Source organism: Trichosurus vulpecula, chromosome 4 (assembly GCF_011100635.1).
Source record: "Trichosurus vulpecula isolate mTriVul1 chromosome 4, mTriVul1.pri, whole genome shotgun sequence".
NCBI classification, from domain to species: Eukaryota; Metazoa; Chordata; class Mammalia; order Diprotodontia; family Phalangeridae; genus Trichosurus; species Trichosurus vulpecula.
The window spans coordinates 266,622,195-266,642,586 of record NC_050576.1 but is presented as its reverse complement, the minus strand read 5'-3'; the positions used below and the strand labels follow the sequence as shown (position 1 = coordinate 266,642,586).

Below are 20,392 nucleotides of genomic sequence, written 5' to 3'. Positions count from 1 at the left end.
AATTTGAAGCTTCATAACCACCTCTTAGGCTAGAATAAATAACAGCTGGCCAGAATAAAAGTCAAGGGTTGATGGAGTGTAGATAATGAAGCCCACTTCTTGCCTCTTGGTAGAGAGGTGGGAGGAGGAAATGCTGTAGATGCTGTCAGATGAAGTTATTTTGCTGGTGGTTTGGCTTAACTGCTTTTCGTCAATAAAAATTGTTTTAAAGGTCAAGGGTTGGGTTGACAAAATTGACATAGAAGATCAAATTGACAAGAATATCAAGGGATTTTAGCAGAGAAAAAAGAGAGATTTTTACTAATCAATCTCAAATTTTACCAATTGATATAATTGGTGGTAATTATCAAAGCTTTCAGGTCCTGGATTAAACAAGAACAAGTCAATGGCATGGATTAGATAATCAGGCATTAGAACTAAAAACATTTGATAGATTGTAGGGCTAGTCCTAAGGTCTCCCCCAGCTCTAAATTGGAATTATGCTCTTTGATTAGAACGCAAATGCCTTAGAGGCAAATGTGGCTTTGAGGTTTTCTTTGTGTCCCCAGAATTTAATAAATGTTTGTTAATTTTTTTAAATCTATGACGTTATTATTAGACAAACTCTATCATCATAAAACACAAAACAAAAAGAATTAGACAAATTATTCTATGGCAACATGGGAAAAACCCAAAACTTATTAGATCATAAGATCATATATTTAAAGATGGAAGTAACCTTAGAGACCATCTGTCTTCATTGTGCATGATACACCACAATAAATTTCACATAGATAAATGATTTAAATATTTTTAGTTTTTTAAAAAAAGTTGAATGATACATTTATACAAATTGTGGAAAGGAGGAAAATTCTTATCTGTTCAACAAATACAAGCAATTATAGGAAAAAAGAATTGAAGGGTTTGAGAATATAAATGTAAAGAATTTCACATAACAAAATCAATGCATACAGAATAAAGAAAGAAACAGGTTAGAGATAAAATTTTGCCATAAATATTTATGTTAAAAATCTATAAGAAATAGAATTTATAAGATTTAAATCCATTGTTGTATTGGCTGGAGTGATTGATTCTAATTATCAAAAAGAAATTGTTGTGACACTCCAGAATATGGGTAAAAAACCTGTACAATTTTGTAGAAATGATAGGATAGTTCAAGTGATTATTATCCCCTGTGAAAAAATACCCTTTGTGAAAACTGACCCTCCTCCCAAAATAACTACTAGAGGGGCAAAAGGGTCTTGATCCATTGATAGAATAAAGTCAGGAGCTAAGGTATGGGTAAAACGGAAGCCAGATGATATTCCAAAGGCTGCAGAAGTTATAGCACATGGGAAGGACAACACTGTAACAGTTGTCTATTTAGGGGAAAATAATTACCAAATCGTACCCCTGAACCATATATTTTACCGTGAATAGGTTATAATAATAGATTCACAGACTCCACAGGTATGGCTGATGCTGGTAAATGCCATAAGCCACTCAGAGGAAAGGTGACCTTGTGTGATTAATGGATGAAAACTTGTACATTTGGGGAAAGGCTGGGAGGACAATCCTAGTCTCTATCTAGGATGGGATCCTCTTAGTTTAATTTTCCCATTGTGTTTCCTTGTACATCTGGGGAAAGGCTGAGAGGACAATCTTAGTCTCTATCTAGGGTGGGATCCTCTTGGCTTCCTCATTATGTTCCTTTTGAAAAGAAACATTTCCCACCTGAGTTTGGCTCTGATGTTGGATCTTTGCATAACTGAAATCTCAACCAAACTTGAGATGATTTTATTTGAAGAATAATAGTCCATACTTGTCTACTCTTTTTGTCCTTTGTTTTGGCTAACGTTGTTGCTAGTTCTGTTTCCTTTAGGTTTAAGCACCCTGCACTTTCTGGTGACTGCCTAAGCACATAGCATTCTTGGAATTCCTGCCAGCTCGTTAAAGAACTGACCTCTGGAATGGGACTTTTTGGGGCAGGGCCATCTCTACATCCAATTTCAGCATGAAGAAGCTATGGAAAATGAGACCTTTACCCCTCACCCCAAGATTTTGAGCCCCAATCGTTCAAGGGGGGTGGGAATGATGAGAGTGTTCTGTTTACTTATTTTGTGTTATCCTTGCTGTGTTGTTTTATTGTTATGATATTATTGATCCTATGTAATGGATACAAGGATTTAGGAGTGGACATTTGAATTATTAATAATTATTTTTGGGATGATTGATTGAAGAGATTATCTTGCTGGGACCTAGGGGTGGATCACATTTGAATCGTAAACCAATATTTAGGAATGTCACCAAATGATATGTTTTGCTTTATAATGAATGATATGTTTTAGTTTCCTTTGTAATTGGATCACAATGTATGTTCTAGGATACATGGCTGATTAGATTATGTATCCTATAACAAGGGGTGGAGTGTATTGGCAACCAAAAATGGGCTCCTTAGCACTTAGTCAACAAGTGCCCTTGACTAGTTTGGCTTTTTCCCTTGAACTGAATGCTGTTTGTATGTTGGACTGAAGTAAGCTTGTCGGCCCCTTCACCTTGCTTCCCTTGCTTAAGCTGATGGAAAGAACCTGTGCTTTCCCAGTCAACCCCTTCACCTTGCTTAAGCAGATTGAAAGAACCTGTGCTTTCCCCAGCGTACCTTACACCCCCCGCAGAAGCTGGATGGTTAAAAGCAGCTCCCGTTGGAGCCAGAGGCTGCTACAGCTACAGCCACAGCCACAGCCACAGCCACAGCCACAGCCACAGCCACAGCTGAAGCAGGAGCTGCCAGTAGCAGAGCTGACCTACGGGAGGAAGCTGAACAAAGACTTCAGGCCAGTGGGTAATCTTTTTACCATAGAGGGGGAAGCATGATTTTGCTTTATGCAATCATGCTTCTCTGTAGCCTCCTGGTTACTCTTTCAAGGCGTACTTATTGGGCCTGGAAGCTTTTGATCAATATATCAAAATGGGGTTGCTGGTTCATGGGTTGGTTACTGTGGAGCCTAAATATATGTTTTGATTCTTCTGCCTTCTACTTTGAGAGTTTCTTATATCCGGCGGTTCTGAACCTTTCAGACATGTTTATGATCCTCTTTGAGATTATAAACTCTGCCCTCCTAATACAATTGTCCAGTAGATAAGTGTCTAAATTGTACAAACAGGTAGTTATCCAGAATAGAAGCACACATCATCAGTAACTAACCCTCAAAAAAATTCAGCTTTAATAATCTGAGAAAAGATGTGTTTAACCAATCCTAAGATGTCATTTTACCACATTAGCTAACAAAGATCATTTTAAAGTGATAGAATTCAAACCTGAATGGATTGTGGAGAAACAAATACACTGTTACATTATAGGTCAAGCTATGGATTGGTGCAATATTTTTGGAAAGCAATATGGCGCTTTTAGAATAAGAACTAGTCAACTTCATATGTTTTGTCCTGGTGACCACACTACTCAGACAATATCCTAAGAAAGTTATGGGCAGAAAAACAAGACCTATTGGTACAAAAATAAAGAAGCATTATTTGTAATAGAAAAATAATAGAAGCTTTATTTATGAAAGAAAAAACTGAAAGAATCTATATTTCTCGTGAAATGACCGAACAAATTGTAGCATATGAACATGATGGAACATTACCGTACCATAAGAAATGGGAAACATTAAAAAAATCCCCTAAATGGGAAGACATATGAAACAATACAAAATGAAGAAAGCAAAATCAGAAAAAGTATACAACTGCATTGTATATCACATTACAGAAATAATTATCATTATAGCAATAAATTCATAAATATACAGAAAAAAGAGTTCATAGGGGAATATGGAAATAAACAGAATATTTTTACTATCTTGTTAAAGTTAACACACAAAGTTTTATAAAGAACATGTGTAAATAACAGAGGCTAGTTACATATTTCCACCTGAAGACCAAAGCTATCTGACAGACTCATTGTTGGTGTAGCTGAACGTCTATTTATCAATGGTTGCTAAGTTTAGAATGTTGAAGACACACTGTTTCAATAGATGATTTCTATACCTTTGGTCACTGCCGTAGCACACACTTCAGCATAGTATGAACACTGAATATCAGCCAAAATTAAATGTTTGGGGCTTCACTTACCCTATAACAACACAGGAAACTGCAGTTCCCAAAAAAGCGTATGTTAAAATCGATCCCAAATTTCGGAAGAAGTGTCTCTGGAAAAGAGAACACAAGAAAGATTGTAAATAATGACCGTGGAGTAGAGTACAATTTTCATAAAGGAAAAAAACACCGCATAAGGATTTGAACACATTTTCAAAATTTTAAACCTGCACACATTGCATTTTACTCTGATGACCCTTGTAGGAGTATATATGTCAAGACCTGAAAAGGATTTCAGAGCCCACCTAGTCCTACCTCTTTGGTTTACAGATTAGGAAATTGTCACTGAGGCAAATCCAATGACCTGCCCAAGGTCATACAGGTAACTGGAAAAGGAAGAATTGGAACTCAAGTGCTTTGATTCTAATCAGTAGCCTAGAGTCAATCTTTATCATTCTGCGTCCTACTAGATATTCCTGAATAAGTTGATCAAAGGGGAAAGGAAGAGGGAAAGTAGGACAACAATGAACTGAATGGTTCTAAGAAAACCAACATTTTGCCATGACAATTAAACCATGATATGCAGAAATATCAACCTAGGAGGCTATAGATTTGTATCTATAAAATAATTGATATATGCATCACACTATTGAGTATTTTAAATTTATAAATCATTGGTAATTTACTAAAAACTTTCACTATCAGAATTATTGGGTCTTGAAAGCAGGCATTTGAGCTGTATCAATGATCTACAAGGTGATGTGATGAGCTAGAAAGAATACTAGCCTTAGAGTGAGGAAAAAGAAAGTTCTGAGTTCGGATCTCAGCTTGGCTACTTGTTGGTTATGGGACCTTGAACAAGTTATCGAAACTGTGAATTTCAGTGTTCACTTCTGTAACTCAGAAATAATGAAACCTATAGTAACTATCTTGTGGGGTCTTTGTAAGGATCAGATTTCATGATATGTGTAAAGTGTTTTGCAAACTTTAAATCACTAAATGAATGCCAGTTGTTATTACCTGAAGGAAAAGTAAAAAGCTGAGATATGAGGTAGTCCCAAAGACATTTCTTACTTCAACACTTGAGGGTCCATGACCTCCTCAGTGTAGGCACTTTCTCCTCTGATACAGAGCATAAACTCACCACAGCTTGGAGGATGCTCTTGAAGAGTTTCTATGGTCATTCATCAGCCTAGAGCCAACCTGGTGATTAGCCTCTCCTAACTTGCCAGGGTGGTGATTGGAAAAGAAACATAGAATCTGGATCCATACGCAACATCTTTCCAGCTTGGACCAATTTGCCAGAGTTTGTGCTCATTGGACATAGCCTTTTAGAAGTTAGCGTCAACCCTACACCACAATGAGGTATCATTGTAAGACATTAGTGGATGGAGGAAATAATGTATACCCACATTTGAATATTTGGAAACATCCAAGTGATTAATTAGATTTTTCAACTTGCTCCCAGATATGGCCAAATTGTCCTTCTTACTGTTTTATAATACATCGTACTGCATCTCCATCTGTGCCTTTTTTTGCTTTCTCCTAGGCTTGGAATGCCATCACTCCTCACCTCTGATTCACAGAATCCTCCCCTAAAGTAACTTTTTTACATGTCGTCTGGTTTGATTTCCCCATCTATTAGTGTCTTCCCATCAAAATTACTATCTCTGTCTCTGTCTCTGTCTCTCTGTCTCTCTCTCTGTCTCTCTCTCTCTCCCCCTCCTTCCCTCCCTCTCTCTATTTATATTTAAATGACACACATTGTCTCCCCTAACTAGATTTAAGTTCCTCAAGGGCAAATACAGCCCTTAGCACAGTGCCTGGCACACAGTAGGTGTTTAATAAATACTTCTTGACTAATTGACTTCTGTTTTCATCTCTGAATCTCCAATACCTACTAAAATTCCTGGCACATAGTAGGTACTCAATAAATGTGATCAATATGTTTTCATGCAAACTTTTCAGCTGCAGGCATCCAAAGGAATCAACAACATTTCAAATTTGAACTTGCTCACGATCATTTATAATAATGACAGTCTAATACAGGGGCATCTTTACCTTTCCACACCATGGACCCGTTGGGAAGTAGAGCAATGCCTATGGACCATTTTTCAGAATGATATTTTTAAATGCATAAAATAAAATTCATAGGATTACAAAGAAAACTAAATATATTGAAATATAGTTATCAATAAAAAGTTTTTAATGTTCAGGTTAAGAACCCCTGCATAAATGAATTAGACAAATACTTTTAAGAGGGGGAAAGGTTTCTGTATTTTACTTCCTCTTACTTAGAGCAGAATTGTCTGGCCAGATAATATCATTATATTTTTCTACTGGGGAAGGAAGTATCACCCAAACTTACCTTCTTCAAACTATATCCAGCATGAAAGATAATCGGAGGCAATAAAACATTGAAGAAGATTTCTGGATCAAATGTCATCTGCCAGGAAAGATAGACAGAGGTTAAGTTAGGAAGGTGCCACTTCAGGCCTTGGAACTTGTGCTCTGAGATCAGCTTTTGCAGTCATTTGGGCTTTCAAGGACTGAGGAGCATTCATTTCACTTTTCTAGATCATTAACAAAAGTCAAAATGGAAAAGAAAATTCATATTTAAATAGTTAAGAAGAAAGGTTTGTTTGAAGACAAGATTTCAAATGTGAAAGGTATACATCCATCTTTCAAACCTAAAATGAAACCTCAGGAGACATGGCCAACAAAGAGACTATTTCCTCTTTACTCTGGCTTGTTCTTTCTCTCTTTTTATGCCAAAGGAATTTGACACTCCATCAAAGCAGTTTCTGGCCAGAAAGTTGTTCTTAAAAATTCCCTTTACATCAGAGATACAAGGTATAGTGGATAAAGCATTGGCCTTAGGACCAGGAAGACCTGAGTTCAAGTCACAGCTTTGACATACATTGGCTTTCTGAACCTAGCCACCCACTTAAATCTTTGAGTGTGCCAAGCAACTCTCTTAGAAAACCAAGTGACAGATATCATTGATAGAAGAAACTTCCTTATCTTTGAACTTCCTACAAATATCCCTATTCCTCAAATATCACTTCTGCAAAAGTATTATAGTTTGTAGTTGAGCGGATTTTTTTTTTTTTGCTTTTTGGCAGGGCAGTTGGGGTTAAGTGACTTGCCCAAGGTCACACAGCTAGTACATGTGTCAAGTGTCTGAGGCTGGATTTGAACTCAGGTCCTCCTGACTCCAGGGCCGGTGCTGTACTCACTGCACCACCTAGCTGCCCCAAGTTGAGCGGATTTTGTAATTCTTGTAGATAACTGGTTATTTGTTCCATTCCAGAGATGAAAATATAAACTTACCCATGGTCATTTATAGCAATGACAGTCTAATACAGGGGCATCTTCACCTTTCTATGCCATCAACACATTGGAAAGAATTGGAAAACATATTTGAATGTGAAAAATTGACTTCTGAGTCTTTGACTTTTCAGTTGTTGTTTATTTTAAAACTATGAGAAAACTAAAATTGCGTGACTTGCTACCTAAATACTTGTGTCTGTCATAGGACTTGGTGGTAACAGGACAGGACAGGCAATAGGGGAAGGCCCAGATCAGGGATTAGACAGACTTCTCAGGATAGGCAACACAACTGGGGGAGGTTCCAGAAGGTAATAGGTATAAGTGCAGAAAGATACATGAAGTAACAGAGGAGTGAGGAAGATGTCAAAAGGTGGCAGGAGACAGTTGGGCATTATCAAAGAAATCTATACACATATATGGTAAGCTCCCACTAAGAAGGGGTGAGTAGAGTTATAGGGTAGGCCTCTAGTCCCTAGGAGAAGTAGAGATGTCAAGGCACTAGAGACACTCATCTTCTATAATTCCCATCTACTCTAATACTACAAGTCACGGTCTTATGACCATGTCGTGGTCATTCACACCTCAATGCCTTTGCTAAACCTAATACCCTGTTTCCCTCCCCCACTTGCTGGTTTCTCATATTTAACAGTTTCCCTTGTTCCTCCTCCCCTTCCTTACGTAAGCCCTGATCATCTTTCAAGACCCACCTCCACTATGAAGCCATTTTCTAACTACCCCAGACTCTGTAATAATCTCTCCCTCCTTTGGGTGTCTATTTTATTTATAATGATTGCTGTTCTTTACATTTAGGTAGCTCTTTAGAGTTTGCAATGCCTTTTCTTTAGAATGACTCTATAAGGCAAGTCCTGAGAGTATTATTATACCTGTTTCAAAGGTGAGGAAGCTGAGACTTTTGGGGTTACACGATTTATTCCCACAGGTAGTCAGTGTCAGAGCCTGGATTCAAGCCCATGTTTAGCAACACCAAAGCTTAGCACTCTATTACCCACGGCACTGCTGGAGAAGGAGATGGAGGAAGGGAGGGAGAGGAAGAAAGAGAGGGGAGGATGAGAGAGACAGAGACAGAGAGAAACAGAGATAGACAGGGAGACAGACAGACAGAGACAGAGAGACAGAAACAGAGAGAGACAGAGAGAGAGAGAGATAGATACAGAGACATATAGAGAGACAGAGACAGAGAGACATACAGAGGCAGAGACAGAGAGACAGAGATAGAGACAGAGAGAGACAGAGAGACAGACAGATAGACAGACAGACATAGATAGATAGATAGATAGATAGATAGATAGATAGATAGATAGATGAATGGATGGATGATAGACAACAGAGGCTGTTGTTGTTTGTTGTCCTTTCTCAAAGAGGACTGCTTAATAAATGATTACTTTTTTCTATAAGCTAGTCATTATGCTTATATGATACATGCTAGCTGTTATTCTCTAGGTTGTTTGGTTTTGGGGTTCTTGGGTTTTTTTTGTTGTATGTGGCCTAAAGATATGGACCAGTTTTAATATTCCTTTGTTCCTCCTTCTCCCTCACACCCCTGCCCCACCAAGGTTTTCAGCAGTTAATGTAGGCTTCTGTTGTTTTGAGAGAGTGCCTATAAAATCATCAGTAGAGTGTACTTGCCAGATGGCCACCATTCTTCCTTTGTCTTGCCCAAAAGCATATCCCTGCTTGGGATAACAAGCTCAGGATGATGCAAGGCCACAGTGGTGCTCTGTGCCCCTCCAGAGAAGCCATTCTCTTCCCTTCTGGCTTCTGTCTAAAAGGATCCAAGTTCTGACATTTCTAGATTGTGAACTCCTCCTTATAGTCTGGGGTGAGGGAATTGGCTGTTTTGATAGCAGAAGGAAAATGATTCCATCCTTTCCCTGTCTTTGTCTCTTTCTCTAAATGTAAACATAGATAAACACATACACATATATTACACATATATACACATATAAATATACACACATATATATTTATGTATGAATATATATGTATGTGTGTGTATAATATAAAATCTTGGTCTCTGAGGTCCCCTCCAGCTCAAAATCTCTGATTCTCTGATACTATTAAATCAATAAATCAGGAGTCACTTGAGATTTACATTTTTGTTGCGAGGTACTTAATCCTGATGACTTTAACAAGCACTTTCATAGAATGATCACATGATCTTGTCACCATAAAATTTAGGGCCAGAAAGGACCCTGAACCCATAGCATCATAGATTTAGAGATGGAAGGGACCTAAGGGGTCACCTAGCCCAACCCTGTCATTTCATAGATGAGGAAACCGTGGCCTAAAACAAAAGATACAATTTGCTCAAGTAATATGGTGACAGGAAAAAAGCAACCACAGATTCTGACTCCGATTTCTACTAGATGTGTGACTGAAAAAATATAAATAAATTAAAAGATGGGGAGGAAGATTAATCAAAATTGCTATTATATGGGCCCAGGGCAATTTTGTAAAAATTATATTATTCATTTTATGCCAATGTTAACTTTCCTCCCCCTGTTTGTTTGTTTTAATAGGAACTAATGTGGGAAGGGCTAGTTTGTCATAATATTGTTATAATATCTAGATGGACAATTCATTTTACCTGGGCCTTAGTCTTCTCATTTTTTTAAATATGGATAATAGGACTTGTGTTATCCCTATCTCAGAAGTGTTTTTGCTTGGTTTAGAAAAGTGTTTTATAAATCTTAAGAGTATTGTAATCAGAAGACCTAGGTTCAAGTCACACATTAGATAATTACTACCTGTGTGATCTTGGGCAAGTCATTTAACCTCCCACTAGGCCTCAGTTTCCTTATTTGTAGAATGAAGAGGGAGGCACTATAGAAAATGGAAGTTATTAAGTAGCAAAATGGAGTCTTTGGTTGCTAAATCCTGCGTTTTTGGTGTTACGGCACGATTCTTCTTTTTTTTTGGATGGGGGAAGGCAGGGCAATTGGGGTTAAGTGACTTGCCGAAGGTCACACAGAGCCACCTAACTGCCCCTCAATTCTTCTTACAACACTCATTTTCATTGTTTCTAAAGTCTTACATTTCTAATCAATCTCCTCTCTATACCAATGGACCTGAGATTCCACAGTTTGTAAAACTGGCAAATTCCTCATCCTGTTCAAATAACCATTTCTATCCTATACCAATATCTTGGGGCATTGGTTAACTTGTCCTATTCTGCTCTGCATACTTCCTGCATCTCTAAGGGTGACACGGCCCCGAGAAATGTCATAGTAGTGAAGATGACAAAGACTCAGAGGTGTGTCTCAGTCCTGAGGTTGGATGCTCCCTTCCTCTCTTCTGCTCTCCACTGCTTCCTAAACAAGCCTGGCACAGAGGCTTTCTGCCTATGCCCTTCTGGGTTCCTCTTGGACATTTCTCACTACGAATAAGAAGGGTGACATTGTTAGAGAGAAGTGGGGTGCATCTGAGACACATCATTAAGCGTGGCTTTTATATGCGTACTTGTTTGGCTAACTCTGTATCTAGATGGATGTGGAATTTTGGGTGGTTAAACTGCAGGAAAGAGAGTTTCCCTGCATGTTCTGGCAAGTTCCTTGATATGTCACAAGACAACAAAATGTTGAGAGTACTATTAGCCTAGATTTTTTGAGTGTCAATGGGTTTCTTAACCCTTCCATGGGCTTGAAGAAATTGAGATTTTATTGAATAAAAACCATTCTCTTTCTGGTGTTCACAGTTCACTACTCGATGTCTCAACCTTCCAGTCTTGCTTATAGAACCTTTTTTAAAAATTAGACAGATGTTCAATCTAGCAACCAAACAGCAGAGTCATCCATAATTGGCACACATGATGATCGTGGCTTTTCTTCCAGAATGCCAATATTTGGGGGCAAGGAGTGATACTTTCTCCTTTTGCCAATCCTCCATGCCTCTAATCCTCCACTAGTTCTATCTATTGCACCCTATAGATTACCCACCTAATACTCTCTGGCCCGAGGACCAGGATGTTCAGGACCAACAATAGTGGTGGACTATACTGGCCTCACCAACAACATTTAGGGGGGATGTCCCAAAATCTCTATCTCAATCCAGAAATTGAATTTGTCTTAGGTCCTAGAATTCCTACTTATAAAATTTCCAAACTGTTCTATGAATCATGATGCTAAAATCCTTGGAAAGAGGCTCCATAAAAAAGTTCAAATATAATAAATATTCTATACATGATAAGACATAAGTTAAAAAATATAAAGTTAAGGGTGTCACTGATGGTTTCAGTTAATAATAAAGCTAGTAGTGATAGAGAATGAAAACCTCTGAGAATTCCACACAAATAACAATGAGTAAATGAATTTTAGAAAAATGATTAAATATTTAATATATGCTAGTGTGCTCAGCGCTAAATATGCAAATACAAAAAGAAAGACAGTGTCTGGGCCTAAGAAGTATATAGTTTAATAGAAGAAGACAATACACAGAGGGGAGGAGTGGGGCAAGGGAGGGATGCTTTGATTAGCAAAGTCACAGGGATGGATGTTGAGTTCAGTGAATGGTAACTGGTAGGCATTCCATCAATTTAATAACAGTTCCTAGGACCAAACACAGAAACAGGAGGAGATTAAGGGGTACGTACTTTGACATGGTATGAGGATGGCTGGGGAGCAGCAGCATGGTGACAGAAGTAAAAACAGGAAGCTTAAGAAGTTCATGACAAATAACAGGTATGGAGAATGTTTTTTTTTTTTTCTAGGTGAATGGTTTTTTTTTTTCTGCCTCCGCCATTCTTAGAACTAGTTATAACATCGTGGCCTCTTGTTGCTAAGTGTCACTGACTCTTCTGGTTCTGCGCATCAAATCTGTCCCTTGCTCACACTCACAATTCGCTCTTTTTAGTTATTCTCTTGTCCAATAAGCATGTTGGCAAAAGGTCAGGCAGGGAGAAAATTTTGAGAAGCCAGAATGAAATTTTATCCAGTTTCCTTTTATTTACCATTCTAATAAAGATGAAATTTTAAAAGAATATTAGACTCAGAGTAAAAACCCTAACTTGCTGCCCCAGGCCATGAATTAGCTATTTTCCTTGGCCAAGTTGCTTAGTCTCTATAGGGTTTTTTCATCTATAAAGTGAGGGGTTTGGATTGCAGATGATCTCTAAGGCTTCTTCCAGTTATGGTACTTATCCAGGAAATGCCTTGCCTGAGAGAGTGTCACCATACAAATTGCTTAATAAACTAAACAAAAAATTCAATTAATCAAAATAACACATTCTACAGCTAGGCTGGGTAACTATGGTGTTACGGAATTTGATTTTTTGGTACAGTGAGATGACTGGCAAATTTAGATGGAGAAGGTGAACACTGTAATGAGGCTATGTATAAACAAAACAGATTTGTGTTCTTTACAGACTTGCTGAAAGCTTAGAGACTACTAAATCAGGATTCTGGGAGGGACTCCAAACCCTGACAATTTCTCAGAAATGGTTGGATTTGCCATTGTATCAACTTCCAGATGGCGCTTTCACATCAACTTTGACTAGAAATTGAGTTTAAATTTTATATGGCCCTGGAAGTCACATACTGGAGTCCAAAGGAACTAAAATGTTGTCACATTTTGAAAAGGAAAGTCAGATCCAAGTTGAGAGGGGAAAATCATCATAGTTTATAGCACTTGGAATTAGGCTTTTATGAAATAACTACCACGGACCATTTTGGTCTCATTTAAAATATTTCCCCTCAATTTCATTTTTAAGATGGTCTCTTAGGTTTTATCTGGTATTGTTACTTGGGACAAAATACCTGGGTATGGAAGCCTGAGACTAGAAGCATCCCCTGTGTTCCCAAAAAGGAAACAACTTAAAATATCGGGATGAGGCTTTTAAAACAGCGGAAAATAACAAAGAGCAAAAAAAAGTATCAGTCTGCTCACACTGCTGTAGGCTGTTTTAAATATTATCTCAGTTATTCAACAATATTTGGCTGGAAATTGCATAAACATATGGTCACCAATGATAAGCAATATGCAAACTTCCAAAAAGAGACTGGAGATGAACCAAGTCTAATTTTCAAATGCATCAGAAAGCAATGTATACAAAATCCTGTTTAACTCAAGAGCATGGAGACAGCTGGTGACACAATATGACTTATTTAGGAAGAAATAACAAGAGATCTACCAAACCATTAAGGCACGCATGAACATAAGAGCTATGGGAAGACTGGTTCCTTATAGGGCATCCTCCTTCTAAGGAGGTCCCCTTGGAAACACCATTTAATTAACCTTGACAACTTCTCTGAGGGGCAACTGGAAACATAATTATCCCCATTTTCCAGATGGAGGAGCAGAAATCAGTGGTTTCCTCAACGTCACTCAAAATGACAGTCACAGGAGGGAAATGGCCATAGATCCACTGACTCCTACAGTTTTCCAATAGAAACTGAATTTTGCCTCAGCCAGTTGAATTACAGTTTTTATAGAGTGAGGACTAGAAAAATCAGCATTTTAAAGTGACTGCCTTCCACATGCACTTTGTTAATGATAGGAGATTAGTGTGAGCTAAATCATCTTCATTCATTCTTCTAACAAATGTTTATGAAACACCTATAATTTGTGATGTAAGACAGCACTCAGTATTTGGCTTGGAGTCAGGAAGTTCTGGATTCAAATGCTGCCTTGGATACTTATTAGCTGTGAGACTCAGGACAAGGCACTTGCCAATTAACTCCCTAGAGTTAGACATCATCTAGTTATCAATTCCGTAGGTGCCTTAATATAGTGCCTGCTGTTCATAATAGGCACTTAATAAACAAATGATGCAGGGGAGGTAATTCTCCAGCTGCATGAAATGAGAGCTCATTTGCATTTGTAATATTACATGCAAAGGACCATGCTTAGGCACTATGGCGGTTCCAAAGATGAATGACCTGCTCTCAGCTGGTCCACTATTTTGGACAGGCCCTGGCCCATTTTAATCCCTCCTGTGAGCTGCCATACTGCTTTGAGAAGAGCTCACGTTCTGGACGTTTTAATTCTTTCATCTGAAAATTTTCCACTTGGGATTCTCCTATCCTGGTTTGTGAGCATCTCAACTGGTCCATTGTTTTATCAAGGACTCATGCTTCTCTATTCCCCATTCCTTGGCTATCTTCTCATCAGCCAACCTACACTTCCACCCCCCAGCTCACCAGTTCTAAAACCATGATCAATTCAATCCTGCCATTGTGCCTGGAAGGGATGTGTGCCATGATTGTGCTGGTAAATGTTTAACAACCAGCTCTGGGAAAGAGAAAGAGAGAATGGACGCAGGGCACACTTGTAAGTTTAACCTACATCATTTCATTTTCTCCATCACTTTCTTAAGTCCAATCAACAAAAATCAAGCCCTGATGATTTCCAAGGTGTAAATGCTCACCCTGAAATTTTTAAAATAAGCTGAGCCTGTTGATCTGACTCCAGCATACTCTCAGTCCACGTGTCAAGCAATTCCCATTAACCATCCCTGTGTCTTTCCAGACACATGTGCCTCTCCCAGGCCACCATTTTCAAATTAGAAGATAAAGATCTTCCTAGCAAGAGCTGTCCTTGCTTCAGTCTTTGGGTTTCAACCACTTAGTACTGGGCTTGGTACATAGTAGGCACCTAAATGCTTCCTCACTCATTCATTCACCCATTCATTCATTCATTCATTCGTTCATTCCTTCATTCATTCTCAGCAAGTGGATAGAGTGCTGGACCAGGAGTCAGAAAGATCTGAGTTCAAATCCAGTCTCAGACATTTGAATGCTGTATGGCCACGGACAAGTCACTTAACCTCTTTTAGCCTCAGTTTCCTTAACTGTAAAATAGAGATAAAAACAGCATCTACCTCCAAGCATTGTTGTATGAATAAAATGAAGTAATATTTGCCAAGTGCTTTTCAAACATTAAAGTACTATGCTATCCCAGAAACAAAAATTAGTTGTGTGTGTAAAAAGGGGGTACATGATGAGAGGGGTGAGGGATAGGTTGTTGTTGTTCAGTTATTCAGTCATGTCTCACTCTTCGTGAACCCACTTGGGGCTTTCCTGGCAAAGATACTGGGCTGGCTTGCCATTTCCTTCTCCTGCTAATTTTATAGATAAAAAAAACCTGATGCAAACAGGGTTAAGTGACTTGCCCAGGGTTACACAGTTAGTCAGTATCTGAGGCTGGATGTAAACTCAGGAAGATGAGTCCTCCTGATCCCAAGCCCAGTGCTCTATACAATATGCCACCTAGCTGAGGTGAGGTATAGGACATGCACATAAATAACCAGAATGAAAAATAGAGTGCGACAATACTCATAGGAGTGGGACAAAAAAACTAAAAGTGAATTCTGAAGGAAAAAGTTACTTCTAGCCTTGTGAACATTTCTACTTCTCTATCAGTTAGTGTGACACGAGGGTATTCAACCTGTAGCCTGAGGACCAAATTTAGTTGCCAAATGTTTTAAAAAATCAAATGTATGTATATATGTACACACACACACACACACACACACACACACACACACACACATACACATGGTAATTGGCTCCTAGGACCTTCTTTAATACTTCAAAGGACCACATGATCTCATCCATATGAGGACTCTTTGAGTAGAAAACTGAAAACCCATCTGTTTTCTCGTGTTGTATGATTATTGTCTACTGTAATTCCCAGAAATATACATGGCCTTTATCCAACTCACATTCTCCCCAAAGTGCTAGTCCTTCCTCTAGCTCTTTTAATATTTTATATACACTAATGTAACACTCATAGAGTCTTTATGTTTTTCCTCACTTTCAGTGAATGGCTGGTCCAGTCACTTTTTAATAGCCATTTTTACCCCTAGTGATTTCTTCTGGACTCTTTCTAATCACTCGGTGTCTCCCACACATGAAATGTTGGCTCCTGAAATGGTCACCTGGTCACATTTTGGTGAATTTACCATATATTTTCATTTATAAAACTTCTGAAATCAACTTAGGAGTTACCATCAGTGACAATTGGTATGACAATTGACACAGACTCACTGAATATACTCCCACAGTTCTTCAGAAAAGGTCATTTGGTTAAATACATGTATTCACACTGGATTAATCAAAATTTATTAACGATTTGTGCAGATCTTATAACTAAACAGTTTTATGGCAATATTTTCTACTTCTCAGATAGATCTGTGATATGATTGATAGGGGTACTCCCTCCACATGTTCAGATAATAACTTATCCTGGCCTTTTTTGTCTTGTCACTATGCTTCCATAAGTCCTAAATAGAAGATTTCCCCCATGCACTGGAGGCCCTCTTCTGGGTAGTCTAAAATAGCATGGCTGCCAGAGCAGTGCTCACAGGGTCCATCCTTGCTCTTGCTCTATGACCGGCCTACCTCCTTTTCTGATTAAGGGGGTTCCGGATGGTGTATTTTATACTAGATTGCGTAGTATCTTCAAGATGATATCAATCATCATTGATAATGGGTTGTAGTCTATTTACATGTACCATACATCCCTTTATTGCCCTTTGTACAATCTGTATTTTTGATTATTCAGAAATTTTATTGTTCTATGATTTGCAATAATATAGTTTCTTTTTTCAGTAATGTAGTTTCAACAGGAGCATAGGGACACTAAAAAGATGGATTTTTATGTCAGAGAGCAATTTGGGACATTAGAAAAGACTGCACAATTTCCTAAACTCAAAACACCTTACTCTGCCTTCCCTTCAACATTGAGCTCAGTTAATTATCCTTCTGCAATGATCTTGATGGACTAGCTCAATGGCTTCTCTATCCAACTCCACAGTACAACCTGGGCAGTACGTATCCTTCATCCACTTGGTTTTTCTTGTTCAGATTGTTAACCTCATCACTTTGGAGGGGCTATGGAAGCCCTGGAGCATTCCAGATCTTAGTGCACGACGTATCTGGAGAATGCTACCATCTAAAAGGGAACCTCCTTCCACGTGTACTCTAAGCAGGATGTTGTTCATGACGGTGGTGAAGACCTCTGCTATCAAACCCATCCTTGTTTTAGGCCTCACATGATATTGATAATCAGAGATTCAGTGAATAAATCATATAGGTATCAAGGTTGAGGAGAAAGAGCCCAGGATTTGGAGTCCCAGGACTTTGGTTCAAATCCCAGCTCTGCCATTTACTATTTCCTGTGTGACTTTGGGCAGGTTATTTATTGCCCGAGGACTTTACTTTCTTCATCTATAAAATGATGGAGGTTTATGCCCTTTGAGGTCCCATTGAGCCCTAAATCCATGATCCTGAGTTCTGTGGTTGGTACCTATCAAGGAAATTTATACAACTTGAACACAACTTTGCTGGAGTGCACTAGAATGTTACAAACTGTTTTATATCCTCCAAAAATGAGATGGTGGAAGGAAAACAGGTCAGTCAATGAGCATTTATTATGTACCTATTATGTGCCAAGCACTCTTCCAGGAACTGGGGATACAACAAAAAGACCAAAAAAAAGAGTTCTTGTTCTCAAGGAACTCAAAGTCTAATTGCAAAGACAACATGCAAACAACTATGTATGAACAAGATATATATATGTGTATATATTTATATTTATATATGAGATAAATTGGAGAAAATCAACAGAGAGAAAGCACTAGCATTAAGGAGGAGGGAAAAGTTGCTTGTAGTCAGTAAGCTTTAATTGAGACTTGAGGAAGCCAAGGAAGCTAGAAGGTGAAGATGAGGAGAGAGCATTCCAGGCATGGAGGACTGTCAGTGAAAATGCTCAGAGTTGGGAAATGGTGTGTTCACTGTAAGGAACAGCAAGGAGGCTGATGTTATCGGATCCAAGGGTACACAGGGGTGAGTAAGGTATAAACAAATTGGAAAGATGTCAAGAGAGGGGTTGGAGGGTATAAGAGCTTTGAATAACAAACAGAAGGTTTTATATTTTACATTGGATCCTGGAGGTGACAGAGAGTGATCAGCTTGTTGAGTGGGAGGCTAAACACAGTCAGATATGGGTTTTAGGAAGGTCAGTTTGACAGCTGAGTGGAGGATGCACTGCAGTGGGGAGACCTGAGGAAGGGAAGCCAATTAGGAGGATATGACAATAGTATAGATGAAAGGTGATTCAGCTCTGAACTAGGGTGGTGACAGTGAAACTGGAGAGGAGGAGGAGACAGATAGGGAAGGTGTGGGAAAGCAGAATGGATAATTCGACAACTAATTGGACATGGAAGGTTATGTGTGAGAGAGTAAGGAGTCAAGAAATTTTTTTTTAAAAAAAGGGATAAAGCTTAAAACTGTTCTAAGAATTTTGGGATGCCCTATGTTTGAATACCTATACTTGTCAATGGAAGGGAAAATAATGATTTTCTTCAAAAAGTGGTATAGATTCCACTCCCCTCACCCTGGACTGTACCTATAATGTCAGTTGATTATAAGAAGCTTCTGGTAAAAACAAAAACAAAAACAATCCTCTGCTAATATACCTCTACAATTTATAGTCTTTTAAAGAGTTGCCTAGGGCACTGAGAAGTTAAGTGACTTGACCAGGATCACATAGTTAGAATACACCAGAAGTGATACTTGAATTGTCTTCCTAGATCTGAGATCAGCTTTCTAATCATTACACCAGGCCTGCACAACATACCACCTGCTGGCCACTTGCCACTTGCCAAAGAATTTCAAGTGGCCTGCAAAAAACGTAGGTTTGCCACTGCGCTCCCTCTTGTTTGTCATGTGATCTACGGCAACCAACCAATGTCAGTCTGTCTCTAGTCTGCATTACACCATACTGCCTCTCTCTCTCTCTCTCTCTTTCTCCTTGTGTGTGTGTGTATGTGTCTGTCTCTCTTTCTCTTTATAGATAATATACATAGCATAAAAGATGTTATCAAGGAAATATATGATAAAGGGTAAGTCAGCAAAAGGTAATAGGCCAATTCTGCACAGGTACCAAAGAATGTTAAAAGGACTTCAGCATGTTCGGTAGAAAATATTAAGAACAAGACAGGATGACACAGTGTGGATTAGGTTGCAATTCCCACCATTTGAGAATTACCCACACTGGAAAAGTTTCCTGAACCGAGGGTACTAGACTATAGCTGGAGGTAATGGAGATCTTACTGTCATCATCTCCCAACTGGACAGTCTTCAATGGCTCCCTAGCACCTTAGGTTAAAATACAAACTCTTAAATCTTCCTATTCTTATTTCCTATTACTTCTCTCTTTTAGCCAAAATGGCATGCTGGCTGTTTCCCATCAACAACATTCTTCTTCCAGCCTCTGTGTCTCTATACAAGTAACCCTTCCCTCCTGCACCTTTTCAAATCACAATTTAGGCACAACCTCCAGCCTGAAGTCTTTCTGGATCTCCTTAGTTGTTAGCGCTCTGACTCTCTTAAAATTACTTTGTATATATTTTGCATTTCCTTCCTTATGTACACCTTATACCCTCATACTGAATATAAGTTACTTGAAGCCTGGGACTTCTGAGTGTTTCCCTTTGTATCCCTAGGACCTGCCATAACATATTTGGTAGGGATTTAATAAACGCTGATCGAATTAAATCTAGCCTAGCCTCCACATGTTATAGATGGGCACAGATAAAGTCCAGACAAGTAGAACTACTCAGGGTCACACAGTTATTAAATGAAAGAGCTTGGATTTGCATCTGGATCCTCTGATTTCCAAACCAGATCTCCTTCCCACTGGCTCCTAAATCAAAGTGTCAATAGGACAATGACCCCTTGTAGCTTTATGTTGTGCCATCTAAACAAGTTTGGCTTGGTATCAATGGAAATTTTGAGGAGCATGCCATTTCTGTCTTCACAAATGTCAGAGGTTCTTAACCTTTCTTGTGTCATGGACCTCTTTGTCAGTCTGCTGAGGTCCCTTCTCAGAATAACATCATTAAATATGTACATAAAATACATAGGATTACAAAGGAAACCAATATAGCTAATATACAGTTTATCTATCTATCTATCTATCTATCTATCTATCTATCTATCTATGTACAAGTTCATGGAACCCATTATCT

The 20,392-nt window shown here is 38.6% G+C and overlaps 1 protein-coding gene across 2 annotated transcripts in view; it reads right to left on the bottom strand.

The window, feature by feature from the left end:
• Positions 1–20,392, bottom strand: part of SLC9A9 (solute carrier family 9 member A9) — a 755,878-nt gene that overhangs the window by 681,577 nt on the left and 53,909 nt on the right. For both annotated transcript variants that reach the window (XM_036758117.1, XM_036758118.1), the window contains exons 3-4: positions 6,440–6,517; positions 4,108–4,184 (exon numbers count right to left, since the gene is read on the bottom strand). In XM_036758117.1, the coding sequence (XP_036614012.1) occupies positions 4,108–4,184; positions 6,440–6,517 (155 nt within the window). The remainder of the gene's footprint in view (positions 1–4,107; positions 4,185–6,439; positions 6,518–20,392) is intronic.